Source organism: Gallinula chloropus (genome assembly GCF_964237585.1).
Source record: "Gallinula chloropus genome assembly, chromosome: 4".
Classification (NCBI taxonomy): Eukaryota; Metazoa; Chordata; class Aves; order Gruiformes; family Rallidae; genus Gallinula; species Gallinula chloropus.
In genome coordinates this window covers 59,162,273-59,189,157 of record NC_140088.1, presented here as the reverse complement: position 1 = coordinate 59,189,157, position 26,885 = coordinate 59,162,273, and the positions used below count along the sequence as shown (strand labels likewise).

At 41.5% G+C, this 26,885-nt stretch overlaps 1 protein-coding gene across 3 annotated transcripts; it reads left to right on the top strand.

Moving 5' to 3' along the window:
* The first annotated feature begins 986 nt into the window (after positions 1–986).
* Positions 987–25,470, top strand: OTUD4 (OTU deubiquitinase 4). 3 transcript variants are annotated; one of them, XM_084263962.1, is made up of 20 exons: positions 987–1,049; positions 3,762–3,812; positions 5,321–5,367; positions 6,495–6,567; positions 7,029–7,110; positions 7,923–8,067; positions 10,011–10,068; positions 10,457–10,574; positions 10,809–10,873; positions 11,661–11,761; positions 12,845–12,969; positions 13,088–13,268; positions 14,503–14,668; positions 15,032–15,137; positions 17,023–17,078; positions 17,616–17,699; positions 18,326–18,464; positions 19,605–19,874; positions 20,588–20,628; positions 22,797–25,470. In XM_084263962.1, exons 1-20 carry the CDS (start codon positions 1,002–1,004, stop codon positions 24,039–24,041), a joined length of 3,201 nt encoding a protein of 1,066 aa, XP_084120088.1. In that variant the 5' UTR covers positions 987–1,001; the 3' UTR covers positions 24,042–25,470. The 3 variants fall into 3 exon arrangements, with proteins under 3 accessions (XP_084120088.1, XP_084120087.1, XP_084120086.1); XM_084263961.1 differs by having other exon boundaries at positions 15,017–15,137; XM_084263960.1 differs by having other exon boundaries at positions 15,017–15,137; positions 17,616–17,774.
* The last annotated feature ends 1,415 nt before the right edge of the window (positions 25,471–26,885 follow it).

Below are 26,885 nucleotides of genomic sequence, written 5' to 3'. Positions count from 1 at the left end.
TTTTAAATATTATTTTCCCCGTTGAATTTGTAAATTCAGGCAAGCAAACACTCTTGATCTGAAGTGAGTTGGGTTTTTTATTTTAAGGGAATGATCAATGAATATACATTGATATTCTTATATTTTTAATTAATACTATAGGCTCCCGTGTGTATATAGAACTCTTTTCAACTATTAATTATATTTTTAGCATCCCGTTCTTATTTTCTTGAAGGCAAGGTCTTTTTAATTCGGAGTTAGTAGGTGTTTATCCACAAATTTGGCCTAATCTCTGCACTCTCCATGCAGAAAAGCTTATCTGAATTTTTAAGTGGTTTAAATTGAAGGTAGTGTTTAAGGATTGCAAGAGTGGCTGCAGCTTAAATTGATTGGAACACCCCTTTGTTGTAGCGAAGATGTGGACAAAGTCATGTTGCTGTTGGAGGTAACTCTGAACCTGTGATGAATGTGATATTTTTCCAGTAGGGATTTGAACAGAAGGTGAGTGCAGGTGTCATACTGGGGTCCCAATTCCTGGCTTCCAAATCAGTATTTGGGTGACTGACCTCCACCTCTTAAAGTCAAGAGAAAGTAAACCTGCACTGTCTTAGACTTGGCTGGATTTCAGTTGACCAAGCGCATGTTGGTAGTTGTTTTCCTCATCCACTTCTGGGGTAACTTAGCACTTAATTAATTGAAGTCCTTTACAAAGGAGTCTGTTAAAGAATGGCAACAAATGCTGTTCATTTCGCTGAGTAAATCCTTGTAAAATTTAGTGTTTGAATTTAGAGAATCTGTGAATTCTGCAGTTAAGTAATGGACATTCCACAGAGATGTTATCGAATGAATATATGTTTAAAATAGTCTTAAAAATAAAACTGGAGTGTTCTCAAGCCTGTTTTTAGACAACAGTCATTACTTATTTGTGACCTGTCAGCAAAATGCCTAAGAACCAGTGTCACTTTCTTCTCTTTCTCCCTTTGTAGGTGTTACATTCTCAGTCTCGGCATATTGATGTCAGGATGGCTTGTGTAGACTATCTTCGGAAAAATAGGGAGAAGTTTGAAGCAGTAAGTATTTTTTGTTTTCTTTGTGAGCAGTTAAAAAAAAAAAGCTACTATTTTACTTCCACTTTCCTAAGGTATATTATGCTGTTTGTGAATGGTATTCACCACAGCTTTATACTGAGTGATGCATTTTAAAGTGAGGGCCTTTTAAATTAATTGGCATGTGTGTGCTAGTAACTCATTTTTGTAAGCCTGGAGAAAAACCTGTGTAATGCTTGGACTGGAGGGGTATGGGGTGAGGAGGGTTTTTTTGAGCTCACTAAAAAAAGCAGCTAAGCTTGTAACATTTTGTAGTGGGACTACTGAAGTCTGGATGTTATTTTAGTATAATGCCTGTTTTAACAAGGGTCATAAAATGTTCTTGCTGTGCTGATGAATTGCTTTTACAGTATTTAAGGGAACTGACTGATGAGATTAGTGAAATTTATTTCAGAGTCTACAACTTATTATGCATCCCTGATGTGTGTTGGTGTGTTCTGTTTGTTTTTGTAACAAAGTTTTCCTTCATCAACCATCTGCATAAAATATTTTGATACTGATCTATATTTGGTCAGTGTTGTCAGTGTTAATGTCATAAAATACTTTTTCCTTCTTTTAAAAGAACAGTAATAAATAATGGCACTCCTGTTTGTGTTTATATGTGTTGTAGCCTATATTCCATTTAACTAATTTCCAGGATAGCTAAAACAGGAGTGTGTGTAAGCATTTGTTACCAGAGGGTCATTACTTGGCTCTCTCTTTTTTCTGTTCTAAATTTACCTGGACCCAAAATAAAAAGGCTATTTTAGATGCACATTGACATAAGGAAGAGAAGAAAAGCATGAGTAAGAGCCTGTGCATTTGCTGTAATTCCTGAAAGTGTCCTGTGCTCAGATGCGATGGATAACGTGGAAGCTGTCAAGAATGAATGACATAAAATACAGTGAATCTCGACGAAGGGGTTGAGTGCACGCTCAGTAAGTTCACAGATGACACTAAGTTAGCCAGGAGTGTTGAGCTGCTTGAGGGCAGGAAGGATTTTCAGAGGGATCTGGACCGGCTGGATTCATGGGCCAAGGCCAACTGTATGAGATTTAGCAGGGCTCAGTGCTGGGTCCTGCCCTTGGGTCACAACAGCACCCCATCATGCAACGCTGCAGGCTTGGGCAAGAGTGTCTGGAAAGCAAAGCTGCCTGCTGGAAAAGTACCTGGGGGTGTTGGTTGCCAGCCTACTAAATGGGAGACAGCAGTGTGACCAGGTGGCCAAGGTGGCCAACAGCATCCTGGCTTGTATCAACAATAGCGTGGCCAGCAGCACAAGGGAAACGGTCATTCCCCTGTATTAGGTGCTGGTGAGGCCACACTTCAAGTACCACGTTCAGTTTTGGGCCCCTCACTACAGGAAAGGCACTGAGGTGCTGGGGTGTGTCCAAAGAAGAGCAATGAAGCTGGTGAAGGGTCTAGAGAGCAAATCCTGTGAGGAGTGGCTGAGGAAACTCTGGGGTTCTTTAGCTTGGAGAAAGGGAGGCTGAGGGGGAACTTTATTGCTCTCTACAGCCACCTGAAAGAAGTGGTAGCAAGATGGGTGTTGGTTTCTTGGGTCTCACCCAAGTACCAAGTAATAGGACAAGAGGAAAACGGCCTCAAGTTGTGCCAAGGGAGGTTTAGATTGGATGTGAGGAAAAATTTCTTCACCCAAAGGGTTGTCAAGCACTGGACCAGGCTGCCCAGGGGACTGGTTGAGTCACCATCCTTAAGAGATATTTAAAAGATGTGTAGGTGCAGCACCTGGGGTTACGGTTTAGTGGTGGGCTTGGCAGTACTAGCTTTGTGGTTGTATTTGATCTTAAATGATTCTAGACTCCACTCAGTTTTCATTATTATCTTGTTTCTTAATCGCTAGGGATAAAGAGGCCATCCTGGTTGTAGCTTAACTTGATAATGGAAATTACTTCTTTTTTTGGATCTTTATTTTAACTAAATCAAGCAGCTTGTGCCTAAGTAGCATTTTTTATAAATACAGCCTCCCTGTGGCCAGCATGGCTGAAACACTCAGGAGTTAACAAGTCTCAGCTACTGCAGCATCTTTCTCTGTCTTTGACAGACGTGACTTTGGCCTCTGTGCGTGTTAAGGAGTGTGGGTGAAGGATTACTTTCTTTGCCTGGTGCTTAGTGCAGCCTGATTGTTTGTGTTCTTTTCACTGAAAGTAAAGCAGATTGAAGTGATACAAAGAGGAAAAAGTGCTTTATGAATTTTCCTGTACTGTATATTATGGTTACTTGGGGACCAAAGAAACGTGACTCCCACTTCTGATTGTACCTTGCTGCCTATTTCTTTTAACAAGATACTTGAATAAGCCCGTGCATGCTCTCTCTGGTGTTGCCATGCATGGCTGTGATGAACTGTTCATAAACATCTGCTTGACAGCACCTTTACTTTCTTTCAGATTAACCATTTGGCTGCTGGAGTTCTTTTTGGGTTGTTTGTTTTGTTTTGTATTGACTCGAAAAGCTGGTTATGTGGTTACTTTCTGGAATGCAGACCTATCTATATGTCTGACTATTCCATCATCTCTACATCACTTTATACTTACACCTTGTAAGGTCTTAGAGGATGTGAGGGCAGGATAGCATCAATTTCCAGTGGTACATCGCCACTGGTACCGTGAGTCATAGACTGGGGATTCCGTATGCTGTGCCAATAGAAATAACTTTTTTATTTTATTTTTAATACAGTTCATAGAGGGGCCATTTGAAGAGTATTTAAAATGTTTGGAAAATCCACAGGTATGTTAAACTTGATTTATAATAGAAAGCAGAGCTTTTGTTGAAATCAGTGGGCAACTGGACTTTAGTTCTTGCAGATGTTTTGGAGCTTACATGTCTTGGAATTATGTGAATGTATGCTTTTTTGTGTGCACTCTATTGTAAAATAACTTGGTGATTTTTGTGTGTGTGTGTCTTAATTTAAACCTGCTATTCCTCAAAATAGTATCCAAATATCCCTAGCCTCTGCAAATGCCAGCAAACATAGTATGGCTAGCTCTTTCTTGAAGACAGCTCTGAATAAAGGCCTAAAAGTTTTGGTGATGAAGAGACAGTTACTGATGCAAGGGATACTATGAATAGTAGAAACAGGCTCTCATGAAGATATCGATTTGAAGCAAATTATAATCCACCCTCCCCCCCCCCCCCCGCCCCAAGCTTTCTTTTTCCCTGCCATGCCTACTGCATCCCTAGTTAGAATGGCTAACCAGATGGTTCTTTATTTCAGTTTCCAAAATGAATGGTGGGGGGTGGGGTGGTGAAGGTGGGTGTTAGCCTAGTCTGCTTCTGTCTTCCTTCATTTATTACAGGGGTTTTAATTGCAAAGCTTTGGTACCTGAATCCTGAGGTTATGTGCTGTGTGAAATGGTAAATTGTGCCATTTTCTGGTAGACCTTATGCTGCACTGAACCACACCAGTGTAAATGGTTTCCAGCACTACACTTGTGTGTAAATGTCTGTTTTTCATTCATGTCTGTTTAAAAAAAGTACTTCTGAAAAATAATAGTGACTTTTGCACAATCAGAGAAACTAATACTGTTGTTCTGGATTGTGTAATTGTAATGAGAATTCTAAAAATGATTTTTAAAAAATGGTACTATGCCAGATCCCTGCCCCAAACATAATTTGAGTTGTTTTTAAGTTAGTAAGAGAAAAAAGAAACGGCAAAAAACCCCCAAACAAGCAAATGCTAATGAGAAAGATGAAGTCCCATTATAGTGGAGCTCAGTGCAGCAGTTAGGCTGGTAATGGCAGCAATTACCTTTTACTTCTCTGTGAACCCAGCACAGGTTACAGGGATGTTACTGACACTTCACTGTTTAACAGCTTTAAAGGGCAGAGTTTGTGTATCGGTATAGAGCTGCTTGAATGAGAAATGCAGATAGCTATCACAAGCTTATTGTGGCTGTTTCAGAGTGGTCTGTCCACTTTGCATTGGACCATGTGGCCAGACAACTTCCACACAAATATCTTGATGTAATCTGTGTTTTAGGCCTGAGAGTTAAACATTAAGGTGTTGTTTTTTTCTCCTCCCAAAAAAATCCCTCTAGCTTGTAGTCCTTAACCACCTTACTGAAATAGTTACTGTTATTTCAGAAAGCTTCAAACACAATCAAAGTGTCTCTGCTGTACACCAGACTCAATATATATATATTTTTGACAATTTCTTGCTTCTCTTAATGTAGGTGTAAAGAAGTGTACTTAATTGTTTGCTTGTTCAAACTTAATTGTCTTTTTTTTTTATACAGGAATGGGTTGGACAAGTAGAAATAAGTGCCCTTTCTCTTATGTACAAGTAAGAAAACTTTCATATTTTATTAAGATCAGTTTTGGTTTTTTGGTACTGGAATAGCAAAGATAGAGTCTTTATTAAATGTAATCTTAAATATTAATTTCTCTTGACAAAGTAGTGTGAAACAAGTTGCTGAATACCTACAACTGCTTTCAAAGTACTGTGCAAGGGAATGAGCCCTGCATGGTATCTTCTATTCCTGCTGCTTGAAAACAAGTTAAAAAATTCAGCATTTCAAAATGTTTACTGTAAACTAATGACTTTCTTTGCACTTGACTCTTGTTGAGGCAGGTGATGATAAGCAGAAAGAAGCAAATGAGTTAAATATTAATTGCAGGAACTTAGATGAGTGCTAAGTATGGGAAATTGCATTAAGTTCTATCTTTGCATTTTATGTGATTAATTGGACTGTTTAGAGTAGCTGCACGTGCCGCATAGGTGGAAGAGGACCAAATGGAAACTTAGAGTAAAGTTTGGCTCAGGAGGCTTAGAGAGAAGGTCTGATGTTTAGATTGAGCCAGGGTTGGAACTCAATTTAAGTCAACAAAGTTGCATGCAGGATGGTCCTGATCATCTGTGTGTTGTTTTTCTGACCATGAGAATTGTATTCTCATTAAATAAAAGCAGGTTCATTTTGAAGTCATGATATGTTGGTATCCAGGATAAATGAATGCAGAGACAAATAGCAGTTGATAATAGTGTTTTTTCATTCCATTGGAAGCACGAGGAGGCTCGTGGCATAGTTGCAACTATGTGTAGTTATTTCACTGCACAGTTTTACCCGCAAGACTTGTTACCTCTCTACTTGTTTTGGGAACACTGACTTCTGTTAAAAAGGCAGCTTTGTGAGTCTGGGGAAGTAGGAACACAGCTCCAGAAGGCAGTACCTGGAAATTTGTTTTACTTGTCCTTGGCTCTCCGTTTGTTGTGCCAGCACATCTTGTTCTAGTATATTCTTTCATAAAAGTAAGCCTTTTTTTGACCAGTGGTTGTTGTATTCATCTTCCTCAGTATTCTTTTTTGCTGGTTGTTTTCTGTGGTTATGTATGTTCCTTGAGCTTGACTAAATATTCCAATTTTTATGAATTTTTATTTTTAAATGCATTTTTATCTGTTACTTTTTTCCTCAGGAAAGATTTTATAATATACCGGGAACCCAATGCTGCTCCTTCCCATGTAACTGAAAATGGATTCTCTGAGAAGGTAAAAAACAAATGATGGTCATTGTGAAAAGCTGAATTTACTTGCTATTTATAAACTAGCCTTGTTTCATGTGAGTTTTATAAATCTACACAGTGAAATTTTATGAGAATTTCAGTTCGTAACTATTTAAGGCAACTGTTCTCTTAACACAATGTATGTAGCGCTTCTTTTAAAGAGGTGGTCTGTATTTCATGTGTGGTATATATTCCTAGTAATTTAAAATCCTGTAAAAATCAATTTACAAGTGCTAACTCATTGCTACCTATATTGAGTTAATTTTGACTTTGGGTCACATTTATTTTGGTTTAAAGGACATCCACTAAGCATTTAGTTGTTGATACCTTGAGATCCTGAGAGATGATAAAGCACATTGGTGCACTAAATTTTAAAAGTAGTGCTTATATGAAAAACCAAGTGAGATGCCCAACCTAAAATATCTGTGTGTTTGGTTTTTTTAATAGGTATTGCTGTGTTTCTCAAATGGAAACCACTATGATATTGTTTATCCCATAGAATATTCAGAAAAAGCTGCTCTGTGCCAGTGTAAGTATGTTGGTTAGTTAAAAGCATGTATTTTTACCAAAAATCTTAAAGTCCTCACCAGCAGGTTTCAGGAAGAAGCCCTGTATGAAAGTTTGTTACAGCCGTTCTTCCATAGCCTAGCTTTCCATTTGCATTGTCACTGACTGGATCATTCTGCAAGATCATGAATTCTTCCTGCATCCCCATTCGTGATGAAGCAGACTGGATATCCAGAGGAGAAGATTCATCTGCCTCTTCGAATCTGGGTGGTCTAATGTGAACAGAAAATGTTGGTGTACTAATTTATAATCTGTTGCATTGTCTTTGGTCAGCATTCTGCTTTTATTTTTTTGTTTGTTTGTTTTTCTGACTATGTTAGCAAACTAATTGTTAATGTTAAAATTATCCTTGCATGTGTAACTTGTCACAGAAATTATGGGGATTGCACATACAGAAAGTAACAGCCTTCGTGGGCTGTTGTTTTCTTTACTAGATTGCAGAAATGCCCTAGGGTCCTGATCAGGTTTGATGGGTCACTGACAATCCCTATGAGGATTCTGGTTCTTCAGGAATCCTCTGCCTATGTGCAGAGCAACAAGGTGGAGGCCAGACTTGCCTGTCAGGAGACCTGATTTCCAGTAGCTTTATGCAAGCCCGTTTAAGCTGTCGTAGCTGCAGCTGGCTTTGCTTCTGATGCCTTCACTGTTCCACTGAACACATCAAAACGCTAACTTGCTTTTGAAGTAATTTGAAATACATCTGTAATGGTGATACGAAATCTCATTTACCTTGTAATTGATTTGGCCCTTCCACTCTCTCCTCCTCTTCCCCAGCTCTGCTGTATGAGTTGCTTTATGAGAAAGTGTTTGATACAGATGTAAAGAAAATCATAGAAGAACTTGGTGCTGTTGGTGTGACAGAGGAAAGTAATGGTAGCAGTGAAGTATCTGCTTCAGATTCAGAAGATGACAACTACAGGTAAATGGGATTTAAAAGTTAGCGTAAGATGCCGGTACATGTTAAATGAGTTTTATGAATTTCTGGTGGGTGGCAGCATCTAACAGTTAAGGTTGCAAACCTTTACAGATTGCTAAGAAGTGAAATACAGAGAAGTAAGGTTAAGAACCATGAAAGAATGAAATGTGTAATCTTTGTACCTGGGGATGGGGTTCTGTTTCCTCTCTTTTTCCCACAGGCTAGCTTTGGGTCTCTATCTACATAATGGAATATTGCTGTTGTGACACGTCCCTCTTCCTGGTTAAAATGGCAGAATCCCCTGGGAGAGCTGTTGTGTGCTAGTGTGGCATGGCAGACTCCATGAACATTACTTTGCTCGCTCTTGAAACTGGGTTAGAGGCGTCTGATCCAGCTTGTGTGCTTCCACAACTGGGGGCTGAAATGCCTGTGTGAGGTGTAGCTTGTGGAGAGATACAGATGTAGCTTGTTCCATTTTATTCCTTGATCTTCATTAAGTGATTATATTTGTGGGTTTGTATTCCTTTTGCTGGACCTGTATGTTCTAGTTAGCATTGAGATTTTGACCTACTGATGAGTTTTGCGCAGTAAGTCTTTATCAGGGCCATTTTTGCATTTATATATTGGCAGTTTTTCTTCTGTTTAATACTGTTGTTAAAGCCCTGGCTTGTGAGAAATTCCATTGAAGTCATGGAGATTATGCTGTCTTAGTGTGTCATGTCCCCTTTACATGCTGAGCATCATTAAAATCCTTTCTGGGGGTGCTTCTGTAGTCTACGTGGCATGTGGCAGAAGAAATTCTTTGAGGCATCAGGAACTGATTTTTTCCTCAAGCTGAAAATAACAGAAAGGAGGATGATGGAAATCAGCACAGAAAGAAACACAAGTTCTGTGAAGGCAAATATCTTCCTTTCTTTTTGTTTGGAATAAAAAAACCCCAAAAACAAACCTAGGGAACATTTCCAATTAAAATACAAAGTATTTCTGCCTTGGGGAACAATTATTGTAGTTAAATGTCAGAGAGTGGAAACCTCCTTTATTCCTTTCTGTTCTTGGAGCTTTCCCTGGTTTCGCAGGCAGTAGCGTTACCCCGTTTCTTTGGGATTCATAAGAAAACATACTGCTAACTTCCATAGTGCCTTTGTAAATGAAGGTCATATACTCACTGGAGACTATCAAACTCCATGTCTTTTATTTAAACCATATGTCTTATGATGCAAGAACTGGTGCGTGTGACTCTTGACCTAGTTAATGCAAATTATGAATGGTTTTGCTGTGTTTATGAAGTGGTGATTTTTTTGCTTGTCTTGAAGTTGACTTCAGCTTGTCTCATTACTTAGTTTTCCAGAAGGTCTTTCTCATTTTATAAATGTGAACTTTTCTGTTACGTTGTTGTTAAACATAACAGTTCACTGCACACAGTTGCTTACAGCTGCTGTGGAGTTCTCCATGGAAGGTAATTTTCCAGCAATGTCAGCTGTAGAAAATAGGAGTAAATCAGTTGTGTATGATACCAGTTATTTAAAGGAATGAGTTTTGGTTTTGATGTTCAGTGGGGTTTTCTTTATGTCTGCTTTTGCTATGTCTTCCTTATCCAGTTGAAGAATTTTAGAGGAATTTCCTTTGCCTCTCTCATCCCTCCCCCCTTATTTTTTTTTTTAATTGACGACTAAGCCATTACACATAAGTTTGACTTCTTAAAACTTGTACTTAGAAATAATTCTGGGTTGGTTTTTTAGCTTTGTGTGATACAAAAAGGATAGCTCTTTGTTTTAGACATAGCTCTTTCATTTTAAGAGATGATGTTCTGTGGTATGCTTATTTGGAAAAATATGTAGAGACTGCTAGTTTCAGTATTTTTATCCACTTGCAAGCTGTTTTTTACATGGTTTCCAGACCTTTTTAATGCTATATTACCACACCTTGGTTCTTCTGTCCTTTTGCAGAAGTAAAGCTACAACAGTTAGTGATATGAATGGATTGAAGGCTCTTTCTGGCAACAAGGTATTTATGTGTTAAGATATATTTTCTTCCTAATAACTTGCACTTTTCTGTATTTTTTAGTGTTTAATGTTAATGGGAGAATCTTGAGTTTATAATTTTCCTAACATGCAGTATCTTAAATGCTGCTCATGTCTCTGAAAAAAAAGTAAAGTTTCATTTTGATGTGCCAAAAGGTGGATAGTGTCCTTTTTAGTGCTGCTTTGTCCTTAATTTTGTTCTGGTATAGTTAAAATCATGCCATTGAATTATTTTTGCAAAGCTCTTTATGCCTTATGTGTTGTCAGCTTCTTTATATTTCATTTTAAAGCTTGAGCACTGTGATTGAAAAATGGAAAACTGTTCATCTTTACGTAGTTGACCATTTAGCACTTTGTTCTGTTTCATACAGCACCTTAAGAGCAATGGGAATCCTACCTTGTTGGTCTTACCTAAAAAAGTTCTTAAATCACTCAATCCATCAGTTTACAGAAATGTTGAATATGATGTTTGGCTCCAATCCAAATGGGGTAAGTAACTGAATACTTAAAACTTCCAGCTTTTGCAAGCTGGCACATAAAGTGAAGACCTCGTGAAGAACAGTGATAGAAATGGCAATCTGGGTTTAGGCAGTGGTCTTCCTCACATGGGTCGGTGTGCAGATTTAGGGCCTGAACTTCTGTTTTTGCTTTTATACTGCATCAAGAAAGTAAGTCTTTTTGTATACTTAAACTAACAGCGTATTACTGCTAATGTGTTTACAGATCAGCAGAAACAAGATTTCTCTATTGCTGCTGGCATGCAATACTCAGTTGGAGATAAATGTAAAGTAAGTTGCATTGAGTTATAGTTCGGAGAGACATTAGCATGCTGAAGATGCCTGTTTTCCCTATTTTCCCTCTTTGTTAACTGTTTTGATAATAATTGCTACTTTCTAAATATTCTTTGCTCGTGTCTTCAACTGTGCATACACTTGTTATTTAATTATTGGCTGTGTTCATGACTTACAGCATCCCTGTAGAGAAGGCACGCAGTAGAACATCTGATCAGTGAATTTTACTGCCTTAAAAGTACACAAGCTTAAGTTCAGGGATATGTTTAATAAGATGTGTGTGGACCTTAGCATTAGGTATGCAGAGAAGTTTGTGTGGGGTTGTGTCTGCAGCAAGCACTTGGTCAGTGTTGTAGAATGCTAGCCTCTCTGTGAGAAGCAGGTGCATTTAGGGCAGTTGGTTCAGATGAAGCTCTGTTCTTCTCTTGGGGAGGGGCTCTGTAAATTTGCTAGTTATTCCTGGGATTAGCAAAAGCTTGGGGCAGGTCTGTCTATAAAACTTAGTTATCTCCACTGCATCTTTTGCTGACAGCTGCACTTGTTCTATCATAGTGGTGCATGATAAAGTTTTTTTGTGTGCTTACAGTTGCACAATGGTTTATATATATGTATAAAACAAATATCACCGTATTGATAAACATCCTTTGGACACTTCTGTGCTTTCTGTCATACAGGCTTTTCTGTGGTTCCATGTATTCATGTTCAACTCTGGACATAATTACTGTGTGTAAATTGGCTTTGTTCCAATCTCATCACCTTTTTTCCTTACTCTGTTTCCATATAGGTGCGCTTAGACCACAATGGGAGATTTTATAATGCCCACATTCAAGAAGTTTGTTCAGAGAATGGGCCAGTTGTTGTGTTTGTAGAAGAGCTTGGAGCAAAGTAAGTGCTTAATTTCTTTTGGAAAAGAATCCCAAATTGAACCTTGGTAATTCAGCGTGGCTTTAGTTCAGAGTTAATTTCAGGCCTTGAAGTGTATCTGTTCCTTTACTTGAAGCAGTATTACCACGTTGTTAGGAAAACAAGATAGTAAAGAAGAAGAAAAAAAGGTGATTCTACATTAGTTGCCACTCCAGACTTATTTCTTCAATGCTAAGTAGTCTGGACGCAGAGTAAAACAGTAACTTTGTTAGTATTAGATTGGGTTTTATTCCCCCACAAGATTGACACCATTGTTATTCAGTGTTGCTTGTTTTACTTAATTGGACGCTATGTTTGTGACAAGCTTTTTTCATTAAAAGGTCCCATCAGAGCACCTAGCTTCTCTGTTGGTTGAGTAGCTCTGCCCTGGGGGTGTGGTTTCAGATGTTGTCTTGAGGTCTGCTGTAAATTCTGTAGTTCTGGGACAGAAGAAACCCCAACAATATGGGAAGAGGAAATGGGTTTGGTCAAGGTAAATAAGGGAAGGAGAAAGGTACCTGTTGATTTCATGCGGTCTCTCTGTAAAAATGAAAATGTTGAGAGATCTGAAGGTTGGGTTGCAGTTTGTTCCTTTTTTAAATTGAGATTTAACCTGATTGGAATGTCTCTTTCAAATGATGTAATCAGTTGTTTGGACGCCCTACATCATCCTTAATTAAAAATGTAGTAATTGCTCTGGGATATAAAGCACTAATATAATGTTTTCCAATCTTGACACCTATCACAGCTTTTGTGGTAAGTTTCTAAGTGGAGTATATTGCTTTTTCTGATCATTGTCTTTGAAGACATTCAAGTACTTGCTTCACAAATGACTGGTTATTCTTCAGTGGCTCAGTTTGCATCGGGTTACTGGAGAGAATTTTATTTAACCAAAATAAAGTTGGTTGTTCTTCTACACATGACTTGAGTGTAATCATAAAGAATGCAGGGGTCTCAAAAAAGGAAAGATCCATCAGTCTTAGTAAACATGTGGTACTAATTTATTCAAGCCCTGATCTGGTCTTTTAAGATGTTTTTTCCCCTCTGTAATTCCTTGTTTTGTAGGCATGCTGTCTCACTGAAGAGCCTTAAACCTCTTCCGCAGGCCTTTCCTATGGAGGGCTGGAACACTGTGCCAGGGAAGAAGATGAAAAAGTTTTTCCCAACGTGGGGTCAGAACTCTCAGCCCGGTAGGACTGCACCTGTCTTTGTGTGGCAGAATCTTTAATAGTCAGCTGCTTTTGTACCAGAAAGCTTATAATGTTATTAAAACACATAAATCTGTGTTCACATCTTCATTCACCACAGATGCAGATTGCAGAGGGCCAAAGAGTCAGAGCAAGTCAATAAAACCCCAGTCAGCACTACCTCCTCGACTTCAGCATACCGTGGGAACCAGGCAGCATCAGTTCTCCTGTTCTGGACCTCAACCTCATCAGACCTCAACTGAGCAAAAAGCTCCAGGCAGGAATCCTTCCCAGGCTGTAAGGTAGAACTGCAGATATTCTCTTCCTTATCTGGAACTCCAGCTGAGCTTGGAGCCCAGGTGCCAGTGCCAGATACTTTCAACACACTCCTTTGAAATATGTTGCCATTGAATTTGTAGAAGTGTTCTGTGTCCTTAAGAATGCACATCAGAAAAGGAAAGGTGTTTGTGTGTTTTTGTTTTTAAACCTTTATCAAAATTGCTGCCGCCATGAGCTCCCACTCTTTTTTTTGTGTGGCAGCATCTACCATGGAAGCACAGTACACATAACTGTAGTTTCCTCTGGAAAAGTGGATGTTTTGGGGGTTGCAGGGCTTTTTTGTTGTGTTTTGGGTTTGGGTTGGGTTGTTTTTTTTTCCTCTCTGGTTGGGACTGAAGCAATGTTGCTTGTATTGCTGCTTGGACATGGTTAAGATCTTCCCTCAGCTTCTGCAGGATCCATCATAGAGGGCTGCACTATGTGGGGCTGGTCATTTGAAGGTGTACAAGAGCAGCATTTTGTCTGCATTTGTTGTTAATTGGTTGGGGTTTTTTGATGCCTTGTGCTGCTGCAGCAGTGTTTCATCGTTGCCGCTCTTTTTCTAGCCTATCTGAAAGACTAATCTGTACTTGGGTGCAAACCCAAACTATCTTTTCGTGGTCTATTCTGTCACTCTTCTGTATAGTAACTCCATGTGGAATAAATGGGGCTGGGTTGCCTTTGGAGTCTGCCGCACGTAACATACTCTGAGGGCATTTTTCCTTCTCCTTTGTAAATACATGAGTATCCAAAAAAGTTCAGTTAAGTAACACAGGAAGCTAAAGCAGTGATGTTAATTTTGTGTAACAGCGCTTCAGACTATGCGTTTTCCCCTTTGTTGTTGTATTTACAGAGATCTTCCCCAACTTCGTGTGCATTCATAGACAGCAGATGGGGGTGGTCAGTTCTTGGTTAGCACACAAAATGGATTAGATCGCTTGATCTAGGGATTTGGTTTCTAACTATGATCTAATAATTATCGTTTGTTATAAAGTCTTTCAAAATTGTATTGAACTGAGTAAATCATGGACAAAATCCATTCTTTCCCTGCCTCAAATTTTATGCATATGGGTAACTTGCAGCGTGCCGAAAGGGATCTGGTATATGTGGAATCACATAACCAGTGCTATATAACTGTCTTTGTTGCTTCCAAACCATGAGTTCGTATTGTGTTTGGTGCTGGTGATAAGTGAATTTGTTTCATTTTCTCCTTTACAGAAAACTGGACCGGGAGAGAACAGAGGATCTCAACCACAGCAGCAGAGATTGTAACTACTTTGGCCTGTCTCCAGAGGAACGCAGGGAGAAACAGGCTATAGAAGAGTCTCGTTCGCTTTATGAGATCCAGCAGAGAGATGAACAAGCTTTCCCTGCTCTTTCCAATGTATGCCACTTTCATTGTGACTAATAGTGCATTTTCCATACTTGTCTGTGAATCTTTGAGCAGCTGTTGTTTCACTGTCCTCGCACTGCAGTACGGGTCACAACTATCTTCTTCACACTCACTTTCTGTATAGAAATGTGTGAATCTAATGTGTTAAGTGTTCAGGATGCATTCATAGTGGTTACATAATCGGGTCTTGTTCGTCGTGGAAAGCAGTGATGTGAAGGCTTTCGAAGGAGCTTAGCAAAATTCATCAATGCAGGACTGGATGATTCTGTCAGATAATAGCAAAAGTGTCACTGGACTTTGTACATCAATTCTTATTTCTGCTTTTGTGAACTTCTTCAGAATCAGCCAGTCTGTCAGGCTGCTACACAGACTGTGGATACCTTAAACCAGAAGAAGTTCTTAAATAACGAGAGAAGAAACAGCAAGTGGACAGCAGAGGTGGAAGAGCAGAAGGATAAAGGTAAAAATAAATGGTTTTAGATCAAGGCTTTTTCTTAGTTTCCTTATTTTTATTACCAGCCTCAGAGTTGATTCAATATAGGGCATTGGGGAGGACTGTCCTAATAGTGCCAAATTAAGCTAGGCTTAAGGTAGCAAAGGTGTGGTTGGGGAAGAAAGCATATGTTCTCCTGCTTTGTGAATGTGGTTGAAACATCGGGCTCCTTGCTGGGATTTCTGTAGTAAAAAGGAAGGGCAATGAGAGAAATGAAACGACTGTCAGAACTACCTTAAATTAGATCCTGTTGAAATTTTAGTGAGTACCAGTGGGAGGAGTAGTAAGAGTGGAGTTAAGAGAAAAACAAGTAACAGGTTTCAATGTGGCATGGTTAAGAATGAGCATACAATGGTACGGAAGGAGGGGAGTTAAACACACACACACACACACACACACCCCACCCTCCCATTTACAGTAGAAAGACCTGTTATGTACTGAAAATTTGTTTAGGTTTTCTGCCTCTTCCCAGTCTGTTCTAACACTCTTAGCTTCTTCTTGTTTCACTCTGAAGCTTTTCCTCTTCTGGGAGAAAATGGAATGTGGCAGTAATAGATGAAAGCTGTAGCTGTCAGGAGGTAGTTAGTAAGTCTTCGCTAAATGCAACCAGTAATTTCTATTGTTATTGCTGTTATTAATATTTTGTGCTGTCAGCTTTGCTGTAGCTAAGCACCATATTTGGAATTGGTTTCTTTCACTTTATAGCCTCTTCTTAGAAGCTGTTCCTTCCCTCTGCTTTTATTCCCCTCCCTGTCCTTATCTCTGGCAACAGCAGAGCTGTTAGGTATTCATGCTACACTTGGTCCTTCTTATAAAATGTGAGACCATTCAAGAAGGCGTTACAAAGACCGATGTTACCTAGTTTTCATTCCCCAGACATCTGAAAACTTGTTTCATCAGCAATGCCAAAAAGAATGTCAGTGCAGAGAAAGCTCTTCACTGCAGTGTCAGGATAGATTTAGCTGAAGTGCATGGCATGTGCAGCTTTCTCTGGTTTTCGTGATGCTCTCTGGATTGCGATGCCTCTAATGAAACTGGGTTAAGAATCCCATGGGAATAAACTGTACTTCCTTCTGAGTATTTTGAGATTCCTGTTAGTGCTTGGGGAATTGGCAGTAGTTCTTAATCAATATAGTTTTAACTTAGAGCATTGCTTAGCTGTGATGGTGCACATGCTAAGCCTTTAAAAGGTACATACCTGTTCAGCGGCTACTATTAAACGTATATGCATGAATTTGATTGACAAGCAACAACTTGTACAGGTCTTAGTCATGGCATAATCTTCATTTACTGTTTTCAACACCTTCTCCCCCACCAAGTGTTTGCTGGTGCTTGAGAAACTAAAGTTTCTGCATCGATCTGCAAACCACTTAGATCTCTTGAGCCATTTAAACCTCCTAAATTGATCTATCTCTTTGAGCCAAAAGCAGACAAGACTTTAAGCTTCTGTTATCTTAACACCTGGATGTGGAAATGCAGATCAACACACTGTCAGACCTTCTTATGTTTCACTAGGAGGGATTTAGGATGAATGATACGTGTTTAAAGAGACAGGTACATTTCTTTCCTGCTTCCCTCAAGCATCACCGAAATGGGTAGCGAGCAACAGTAGAGAATTCCTGTAGAGCTTTACAAACCTGGGTTGAAGTATCTGCTCTGTTACACAACTGTTTGTTTTAGGATGCTTTGATCTTTGATAAAAATTGAAGTTTTAAGTTGTCTGAAGTAATATGTGAGGCAGGTTTTGTTTTGAAGGTTTAATTTTGGAAAGACAAACGTTTAACTGGCTTAAGTTGTGATAGCCATAAATGGTGTAATGGTTCATTTACTAGGTTATGTCTTGGTGTTACAGAGTCAAATTCCAGGCAGATCCACTTAAGTCAGAAGCTTGAGCCAAATTCATCTGAGGTAATCCTAAAGAAAAGACCAAATTTTTTTTTTAATGTTACTGCTTCTCTGATACATGATTAGGAGAGTGATAGCTGCCTTTAGAGCTGTGATTGCTGCTGCTGCTTTACAGCTTTTAGTGAAATATTTCTAAGGTTGGAGGCTTGTGTTGCTGTCAGCTTTCCTCAGCCCCTGTAACCTGTATTTAAGTCTTCCTCTGCAATGCAAGTTCTCAGATCTGGGCTATGGAGAGCACTTCCAAATCCGGGTTTGTAATTGTTCGGTACAGTCTGTACTTGCGGTGTAAGGGACCGCGGAAGATTTGATGTTTACTAATAGCTACTGTGCTAACAGACCATGATCTCTGAAGCTCAGTGAAGACTTGTGGCCTCTTGTTGGCTTTTAACCTTTGCTGTCCTTTCCATGAGCAAAACGTTCCACTAGTGTAATAGTGATTGGGTGCTTAGTCCAATTTATATGTAGTGTGGTTTTAATCTCTTTGGAAAGTCAATCTTACTACTAGACTAGCTGTGTCTTCTGTTTCTAACTTTGCTTTAGAAGAATAGTCAAGATGAGAGTTATCCAAAAGCTTTGTCTCCTTTGGAACAAGTGAAAACAGACTCTCCCGTTCTTGCTGAGCAAGTAAGGAATGTTTGTTTGATTTCAAAGTTTTCCAGCCAGGACACTTCGGACAAAGGGGAGCTTCATCACAGCCACGTATGTATTGCCATACTGACTTCTAATGATGTAGTCAATTCTACAGTGATAGTGCTACAATTGATTATTGTTAGGAATATGTAATGTCCAACATAAGGAATGTGAAAGGACAGCCCTTGATAGAAAAGTAAAAGCACATCCTTTCTCTTCCGAGGGAAGGGCTATTTCTTGTCTAAGACAACCATGGTTTTCACTTCAAATTCTTCTGCTTTGCTTTTCCATGTTTTCTTAAGGTAACTGGTAAATGTTTTTGAGGGCGGTGTTTTGTTTTTGGAAGGGAGAGACTAAATTGAATGTTTGTGGAGGTGGGTATAGCACTGATGGCTGTCGTCCTGCGTAGAGCTCAGTGCAGTTCTGCACACAGTGATGTAATGAACCTCAGATCTCTTACATGTGCAGCCTGGTATGTTACTAGTAAATATTTTGCAGTGGTGGCGATACAGGTAATACTGAGTCATTGAGCCTTTTTTGATAGAAGTCAGACGTGTTGGGGGTCACCCACAGTGGTGATTCAGAATAAATAATTCCATGTGATCCCTTTGTTTTTACAGAACGTGTCAGAGTGCTTACCAAGCGCAACTCCGACATCCTCACCAGTCTTTTCTGAGGTGCATTTACCTCCAACAGTGCCTTCTGTACCAGCCATAGTGCCAGCTTGGCCAAGTGAGCCAACAACCTACGGACCAGCAGGTTTGAACACAAATCAGAAACTACTAACCCTGAGAAGTACTTTAACTGTTGTGCTAAACTGAAGATGCCTCCAGAAAACACTGTTTCACAGAACTTCACTTTCCAAAGGCAATCATTTATAGGGACTGCTGAAAGCTAGTGAGAGGTCTAGTAGGTCTTTGCCTGTTCTGTATAGTTTGCTTTACTCCCTGCTTGAAGGTGGAAGAGGGATGCATACTCAGCTCTCTGTTTTTCTCCTGCATGGTATAACATTGAGTTTTGAGGGGGCTTATTTTGAGGAAGTGCTTAAGGTAGAACATACTGACAGCATATTGAAGCTTGATACGTGTTTTTGCTCTGTTCTGTGTAAGAAGCTCCTCGTTTCACTAAGGACTTGGTCTCGTATCACGGAATCACAGAGTTGTAGGGGTTGGAAGGGACCTCCAGAGATCAACCCCCCCGCCAATGCAGGTTCCTTAGGACAGATTGCACAGGGAGGTGTCCAGATCACTTGAATATCTCAGGAGACCCACAACCCCCCTGGGCAACCCATAGTATGTGTGGAACTATTGGGATGCATTTGGACTTGAGCTGCAAAGCCAGTAGTAAAGCATTTTTGCTTCATATGTATCTTCTGATATGTGGAGTTAGCTTGGATTCAATACTCTGCTGGTTTTCTCTCCCACTGTTGGGTGTTCTGTACCTGTGTTCAGGTCACACGGTAACAATCCTGTCATACTTGGCCACATCTGTGACAGCAGATGCACAGCCCAGTGAATCTGAGCTCAGATCCAGACTTGACTGTAAATGACTACTCAGAATAAGAACCGCAGAGATTCGCATACAAGTTTCAGTGTCACCACACCCCCTTTTGCTCCATCCCCCTTCTGTTTCCTTCTGGAATTGATACTTTTAAAACTAGATATGTGAAGGGGTTAGCTGTTTCTGGAAAGCTCAACTGTTTCACTCTTTCTGAAATCTATTCTCTGCATTTAGCCAAGTCGCCTCTTGTTTGTAACGTTCCCACTCATGAATTTCCTCCTGTCTTCCTGAATATCTTTTTTTTTTTTTCCTGTCTTTTGAAACTTGCTTTCCCATTGTAATTTTTTTTTTTGTGATTGCATACAGTTGATATATATTCATTCTCTCCCCCTCCCATAGGTATTCCAACCCAAATACCTGCTCCGTCATTGATGCCAGCCCCAGCAACGGGACCTGACTCTATTGTATCGCAGGCTCAGGTAACATCTGCTCCAGTTGCTGGAGTTCCTGTGTCACTGCAAGCAGTTAACCAGCCTTTAATGCCTTTGCCTCAGACTCTGAATCCTTATCAGGATCCACTCTACCCTGGATTCCCTTTCAGTGAAAAGGGAGAAAGAGCCGTTGCACCCTCTTACTCCCTGTGCAGTTCTGGGGAAGACTTGCCTAAAGGTGAGAAGCCAGAAGGAGGTCTGGATTTTTTTACTGGACTTCCTAATAAGTTTTCTTTTCCAAAAATGCAGGTTAAGATCAGTTCTTTGGTCCTGTTGTTAGCCTGTGTTGGTAAATCTGGTTTTTGTCATTCCATGATTTAAGGTGTGGGAGGGAGCACTGAATAAAGCCGTAACTCTTCAGTTTGCATTGCTAATACTGGTCATTTTAAATGGTTAAAACTGCCAATCTGCTGGCATTGTTTTGTGGTTCTTAGCTTGACCCACCATAACTTGAGGTTTTGTGACTGTAACAGATTTTCTTTGGAGAACTGCTGCTTTTTACAGTAACAGCTTTTCTCCTGTAATCAAAAGCTGTGGAGGTGTTGAACGTTTCCTTACTGGTCTGGGAAAACACAGGGCTTTGTATCCTATAAATATGAGATACGCCCGTAAGGAACATCCCATGTCTGACTGACTGACTGACTGGTGGTGGTGGTGGTTTACTGAACTATTCCTTTAAAAAGGAAAAGTTCAGTTCCACAAGCTGCTAAAACTGCAATCTGAGGCGCAGTTGTGCTCTGGGCACCCTACTGTGGCAGAAAAACCCACCCCAAACATCGTACACATGAGTGTTTCTCCACTGGAACGGAACTTCATGCAGGGACTGACTTTTGCATCAGATCAAGTGTAATATTTTAGGTCTTCATATTTTTTTTTTGTTTTGTTTTCTAGATAAGAACATTCTTAGATTTTTCTTCAATCTTGGTGTGAAGGTAACTTCTCAAACTTATTCATGTTTTTGTGTTTGTTATACCATAAAATTTGCTTGTATTTGGTTGTACGTGGAGGGTGTGAGTTTGGTTGTTGTAACTGTACGCTTCAGTTTCATCTTCTAAATTTGAACTACTTCCTTATTTTGTCTTCTGAGGGGAATGGTCCTTGTTACAGTTCAGGTCCATAGCGATAAATTTTATCTCAGCAGTGGTAGTGAGAACTGTTGGGTTCCAACTGTGGCCATACAGCCAACAGATTGTGCTTCACAACCTGCGAGGTAAGCTGTGCCGAGTTTGAAGATATGTTCTTCTGGCAGCAGCATATAGTAAAGGAGAAAAGCCCCTCTGAGTTCAGCTGTGCCCATGTCCTGGCAAAGCCACCACAGCGCAAATACCAAGTATTTCTTCCTGAAGTAGCCTTGCCTGTCTGGCCTTTCTGCTCTGGTTAAGGATAACAATGGCTTACTTTAACCTTCCAAGTAATTGTAACAGCAGTTGATGTGTGTACATGGTGTAAATCTGTGTCTGTGGTTGGGGACAAGGCCCAACCAAAAAGGCCAGGCTTTCCATTTCTTGTTAAGGACTAGTTGTTTGCTTAGTTTCTCCCCTCTGCACGTGAAAATGTGTTCCATTTTTTACCTTCTTACTCCTCTTGTCAAGCAAACTACTTTGGAAAAGGTGCTGAGAATTCTTAGGCGTATTCCACCTGACTGGCCATAAGCAATGATTTTCTTTGGTGGCTCTGCAGGGAAAGAGCACAACTTAAGTCACATTAGATTTGATGATTGTGCGTGCCTTGTAGAAGTCCCTTTGCTCAATAGAAGATCTGTAAGTGTCGCTGCAACGTATTGGAACAGTGTTTTTTCCATAAGCCTACATGTGTCCAGACTCTCCTTCCCAGTACTTGTATCAATGAGGAGACAGTCTGTCGTTTTGGTGCTTCAGCACCATCTCCTGGTTAGAGTCCCATGTTCTACTAGTTGTGCTCCTCAGCTGATGACCAAACACTATGGTGGTAGAGCTGGGAACTGCTTTCGGCCCTAGTCTGTCTGCTGCTTTGGTGCCAGATCCTGCCTGGCTGTTACCCACCGCCCTCCAGCTGCTCAGGCAGTGACCCCACTGGTTCCTGTTGACAGGAGGAGGCCTGGGGTAGTTGCCTTTGGGGACTGTTTCTGCAGACAGCGCAGATGAGACCCTGCCAGGTTTTGGGCACTGCCTTCATGTCTTCCTGTGTTTCCCTAGACAGGCCCCCAGCAGCCTTGTGTGGGGCTCTGTGTGGCCTGTGGTACGTGTGTCTGACACGTTGTAAAAACATTCTGCAGCGCTGGTGTTGGGCCAGCTGCTACCTGCCATGGTACAAACACAGAGCCTGCGCTTCGAGCAGCATCACCATAAGTGCTCCTTATTTAATGTGGGAGTAGGGGAAATGAATCACTGTCTGAGGTGGATGGCTTCAGTGTTGCAGACGTAGCTCGAGCTCATTCATGGCACAGAAAGGTTGCTGCCCAAAACGGTGCCTGGCCATTGTGTGACTCCCACTGCTGTACAAAAGCCTGTTGTGTAGTCCAATGAAAGCTACCCCCTCCTTTATGAGAGGGCTTCTAAGGTGGCTGATCTCTGGGCTGTGTGAATATGTACAGATTTCAGTCTTCCCACACTGTTCTTAGGGCAGTGATCTAACTGGCTCTTGGTGTAGTCTGTTGCCATCTGTTGGGTATTTCTAAGTGAGAATACAGGTGTGGTGAAACTTGTTACTTTGATTGTTAACCCTTAGAATTTTGCAGCGTCTGCTTGGAGGGCAAACTGCTGATTAACAATTGTGATTCTGGAAAACAAAATTGAAATGCCTGTCTTTCCATGCATAGCTGAAGCTTGACTTCATAGCATCAGGTGTTTACCTTGGCTTGGTAACATAATTCCTGCATAGTTTTCCTACTGGTTCTAACTGTTGCCCGTTTCAACTGCATTTGGAAGGAAAACCAAAAATCAGACCCTCTTCTGGGAGGCCTTAGATATTCCTTAGAATCGAGGGCAGTCACTGTAAACAAAAGCAACATTTTCTTCCTGCTGTTAACTGTGTCAGCCAGTAAACGACTTGTGTGCTGTTATGTCTGTCCCGAACATTCAAAAGACCAAGTACTTTTTCCTTTCTTCCCCTTGTCTTTCAGGCATACAGCTGTCCCATGTGGGCACCCCACTCTTACTTGTACCCCCTGCACCAGGCCTATCTAGCTGCTTGCCGAATGTACCCGAACGTGTCCCTTCCCGTCTATCCGCACAACCCCTGGTTCCAGGAGGCGCCGCCAGCTCAGAACGAGCCTGAAACGGCACGAACGAACCGGCATTTCCCTGTTCAAAGCGAGGTCAGGTCCAACGGTCAGATTCCCCAGGTTGACAGCAGATCTCCATCACTGCCTCTGATCATACCTACAGCTCAGGTGTCAGAAACTCAAGGACAGGTCTGCGTAGAGCCGGAGAATCCAGCACAAGCTCTTCATGCAAACTATGAGGAGTCCCTGAGAGGGAAAAATATCTTCCCACAGCCGCCCTTCGGACACAACCACTTCCTAGGAGCTGTTCCTATAGCACCTCCTTTCTTTCCTCACTTCTGGTATGGTTACCCAGTTCAGGGTTTCATTGAGAATTCGGTAGCGAGACCGAACGTAGTCCTGTCACCTGAGGAGAAAGAGGCAGCGGCTAGCGCCCCTGTGAACCTGTACGTGGCTAAGGAGTGCAGCCCTCCAGCTCCCGCAGTGAACTGTGCGGAACAGCTTCAGAAGGCGAACAGCAGCAGCGGCTCGACCGCCCTACCCTTCCCTGTGGCTGGTGTGAGCAGTGAGGGCGGTGCCCCGAAAGAAGCTTCAGGTAGGGCATCTCAGTCCGAGCAAACCTGTCCTTTGGCTTCTCCTGCTAAGCAGAAAGCAGCCGGGCAGCAACATCGCGCTCCACACGCACAGGGGACTGAGCGGCAGACAGCGGTGCCCAACACTCCGCCGCTGCTGGCGGAACCACTGAAAAATGAACTCAAAAGTAACGTTTCTGGTCGTAAGGAGAAGACTGATAAAGGTAGAGAGTCCAAGGGTGCTGGTCATCTGCAGGCGGAAAGCAGGCCTCAGAGAGCGAGGGAGGAGAGCTCTGAGGATGAGAGTGAAGTTTCCGATATGCTGAGAAGTGGCAGATCCAAGCAATTTTACAACCAGACTTACGGAGGAGGCAGAAGGCTGAGACTGGAGTGGGGTTATTCCAGTCGGGGAGGATACCCGCTGCAAAGGAACGAAGAAGCCTGGAAAGGGCCGCCCGGCAGAGCCAGAGACGACAGCTACCAGTACCAGCGGAACTTCCGAGGGAGGCCCTACAGGAATGACAGGAGAAGGGCAGCGCTGGGAGATAATCTGAGGGGGCATCAAGCGTAGAATGTGTTTGAAAATTTGAAATGCAAAAGCAAGTAATTTGAAGTAGCAGTTTAAATTTAATCTTTTTTTTTTTTTTAGTGAAGTTCAAGGACGTGTTTAACTTCTGGCGAGTAAAGAGTAGGCGAAGGTGAATTCCTACCATATGGGTTTCTGGGGATTAGTTTGTTTGGCTTAGTGGTTTTTTCCTCAGTGTTGAATTAGGAAAAAATAAACAAACTAGGTTTAGTGTTTGAGAATTTTTTTTTTTTCTTCTTCCCCGCAAAGGTTTGAGTTTGTGGTAGAAGATGGAGCCATCTGTTTGCTAGAGTGACAAGTTAGAGCGTTTGACGTGATCTAGATTCTAAAATTGATGGTAACATTGCACCAAATATAAATGTATATTTATCATACAATGCCTTAGTTCTGAACTGAGCTAAAGGAATTCTCAGCCTACTGCACTGTTGTCTTTGATATGCTTCCAACCCAAAGGCCTTTCATCTCAACAAAAACAAAAAAACAACAACAAAAAAAAATCTGTCAAACTTGAACGTTTCTCTTCGGTGTGTTACACGTACGGCAGCCAGCTAACCCTGTGTCTTAGGTATGTTGTACATAGTTCTTTTAATATTCATAGGGTATATTTTTGAAGTTTGAAAAGCATTTATTTGTGGAAATCAAAATCCAAACAAGCAGTGAAGAACAGCTGTGTGTGAATTGACGAGAATGGCTGTTTCCACCAAGAATTCTTAATGCTGGTGTGACTAGAATGGTGCCTATGCCAACTAAATAATTACAAAGACAATAAAAATGTAGATGCTATGCATTTCCAAAATAATTCTGCATCTGTTATAATAGCAGAAGTTTTTTTAATGCCACTTTAACACTAATGCACTGACAAATCCTAGATATTTTGTGAGGAGAGATGCATAAAGTACATGTTACGTTTTTTAAGTTTGTATGATCGAGCTACTGTTCAGTATTCTTTCGTTGTCCTCGTTGCACTGTTGATGCAAATTTATGTTTTGCATGTACGACTCGTTGCTGGAACTACTTTTAAAAGCAGGATGGAGAGTCTCGGCGTGCTCTGCTCTTCCCTACCCTTCAGAAGAAAGTGGCTTCTGCCTTATACTTTTACACTGTGTCAGAGTTCTGATGCTGTTTCTTCTGACCCCGATGATGATCTCTGCAGTGTTCCTGTTGCCTTTGCAGTTCGGATGCTCGGCCGCCCGAACTGGGAGCGCAGCGTGCGCGGCGTTGGCGCGGCTCCGTTGCTGCGCAGTTCACTGGTGTGTGTATTTTACTATCTCTGTACATACTAGCGTAGGTGGTGGAAGCCCGAGGCTGTACACCCGTGATCAGGAAACCCGAGTGCTCGTTCTGTGATGAAGAATTCCTTTTCGGATGCATGCCATGTATAAAACCCTACGTAAAATAAACGGCTGTCTTTTCACTTCCTTTCTAAATTGCATTTACGTACTTGGAACTGGTGCCACGGCCCTGCAGGTAGGGCAGGGCTCTGCTTGTGGAACTTCCTTCTAACGCTTGGAAGTGTTTAAGCTGGGCCTGTGCCCTGCCTCGCTGCGCTAGCGCTGGGAAGGACTGGGATGCGTGGACGCTGTATTTTTCTCCACTTCAAATATGGTTTGCTCAGGTTTTGTGGAAAGATTTGTGGAGTGATGGGCCAAACCCTTTACCTGGAGTGAGGTGATACAGAGCACAGGATTCCAGCGGTTAGTAGGGACTCCGTGTGGTACTTAGCGTAGAATGAGCCCAGATCTATTCACTAGGCCACACCTTTACCTTGTACCAGTTCGGGCAGTGAATGCCACGCTCCAGCCCAGTGGGGTTTCTACTCATCTGCACAACTTGACAAATGAAGAATTTGAGTTTGTGGTGGTGGTTCAGTGAGGCTGTATCCATTGCCTGCACCTCTTTGTGGAGTACCTGTCAGCAGAATCTAGATGGACTTCCACTGTCTGTTGGACAGGGGCAGCGTCTGTAGCGCCTGAGACAACAAGGCCTTGTTATGTACCTAACCAGCTGCTGCATGCCTTTATAAAGATGCAGAGAGACACAAAAGAAAACCATTGTTCTTTCATTAACGCTCTTCACCTGCCAGTGAAGGCAGAATAGACAACTGTTGGGTGGAGAGCACCATTCCTTTCAAGATCTGTAGCTGAAAGTTACCTTTATGTGCCTGTGGAACTTCCTTGTGTAACTTTTGCGTAGGAACTGCCCAATACAGGCACCTGTCCCTTGTGGTCCAGTTTTTTTAAACATCTTGCTTCCATTTTTGCCTACAGTAAGAATCAAGTTTTCACTTTAGGCAGAAGTACTGCTTGTGAAGTTAATCTTCCCCTGGATAAACAGTGGGCACCAGGAGTTACAGCTGGAGGAAGGAGTTGGTCAGGATTCTCACCCCAGCAAGCCTCGAGTCAAAGTTTCCCTACCTCAGAGATGTGGTTATCTTTCCATAAACCACAGCTTTGTTGCTGGAGATACCAGCAAGGGTTTGGGTTTGTAGGATGATGAATCTTATTAATTGATGCTTGGGTTTAACGTGCTTCTAAAATGAGATGATCTTACAGGGAAACAGCTACCTTCCCTTCTCACAAAGCAGGGCCACTGCTGGATGCCACAGGAAGAGGCTGGCTCATGCAGCAAGCTTGCTCAGTCTGTCACGGGCAAGGGGCTGCTTTTCTCCTCAGACCCTCACAAAGTACCACGTGAAGGAGCTTGTACCCACTGTCACTAACACATCCACTCTAGTGTTGTGAAATTAGAGCCCTTCCAGGCAAAGTGTGCAGTGCAGTTCTGGGTCTGTGTGGTGAGGTTTTGGTAGTGGGGGGGGGGCTACCAGGGTGG

What these genes read in the sequence shown, in the direction of transcription:
- OTUD4 (XM_084263960.1), top strand. Translation starts at nt 1,002, where the DNA reads ATGGCTTGTGTAGACTATCTTCGGAAAAATAGGGAGAAGTTTGAAGCA. An exon ending in AGGCTCTTTCTGGCAACAAG is followed by an intron (nt 10,069 to 10,456) that starts GTATTTATGTGT and finishes TGTTTCATACAG; the next exon opens with CACCTTAAGAGCAATGGGAA. An exon ending in AATCCTTCCCAGGCTGTAAG is followed by an intron (nt 13,269 to 14,502) that starts GTAGAACTGCAG and finishes TCTCCTTTACAG; the next exon opens with AAAACTGGACCGGGAGAGAA.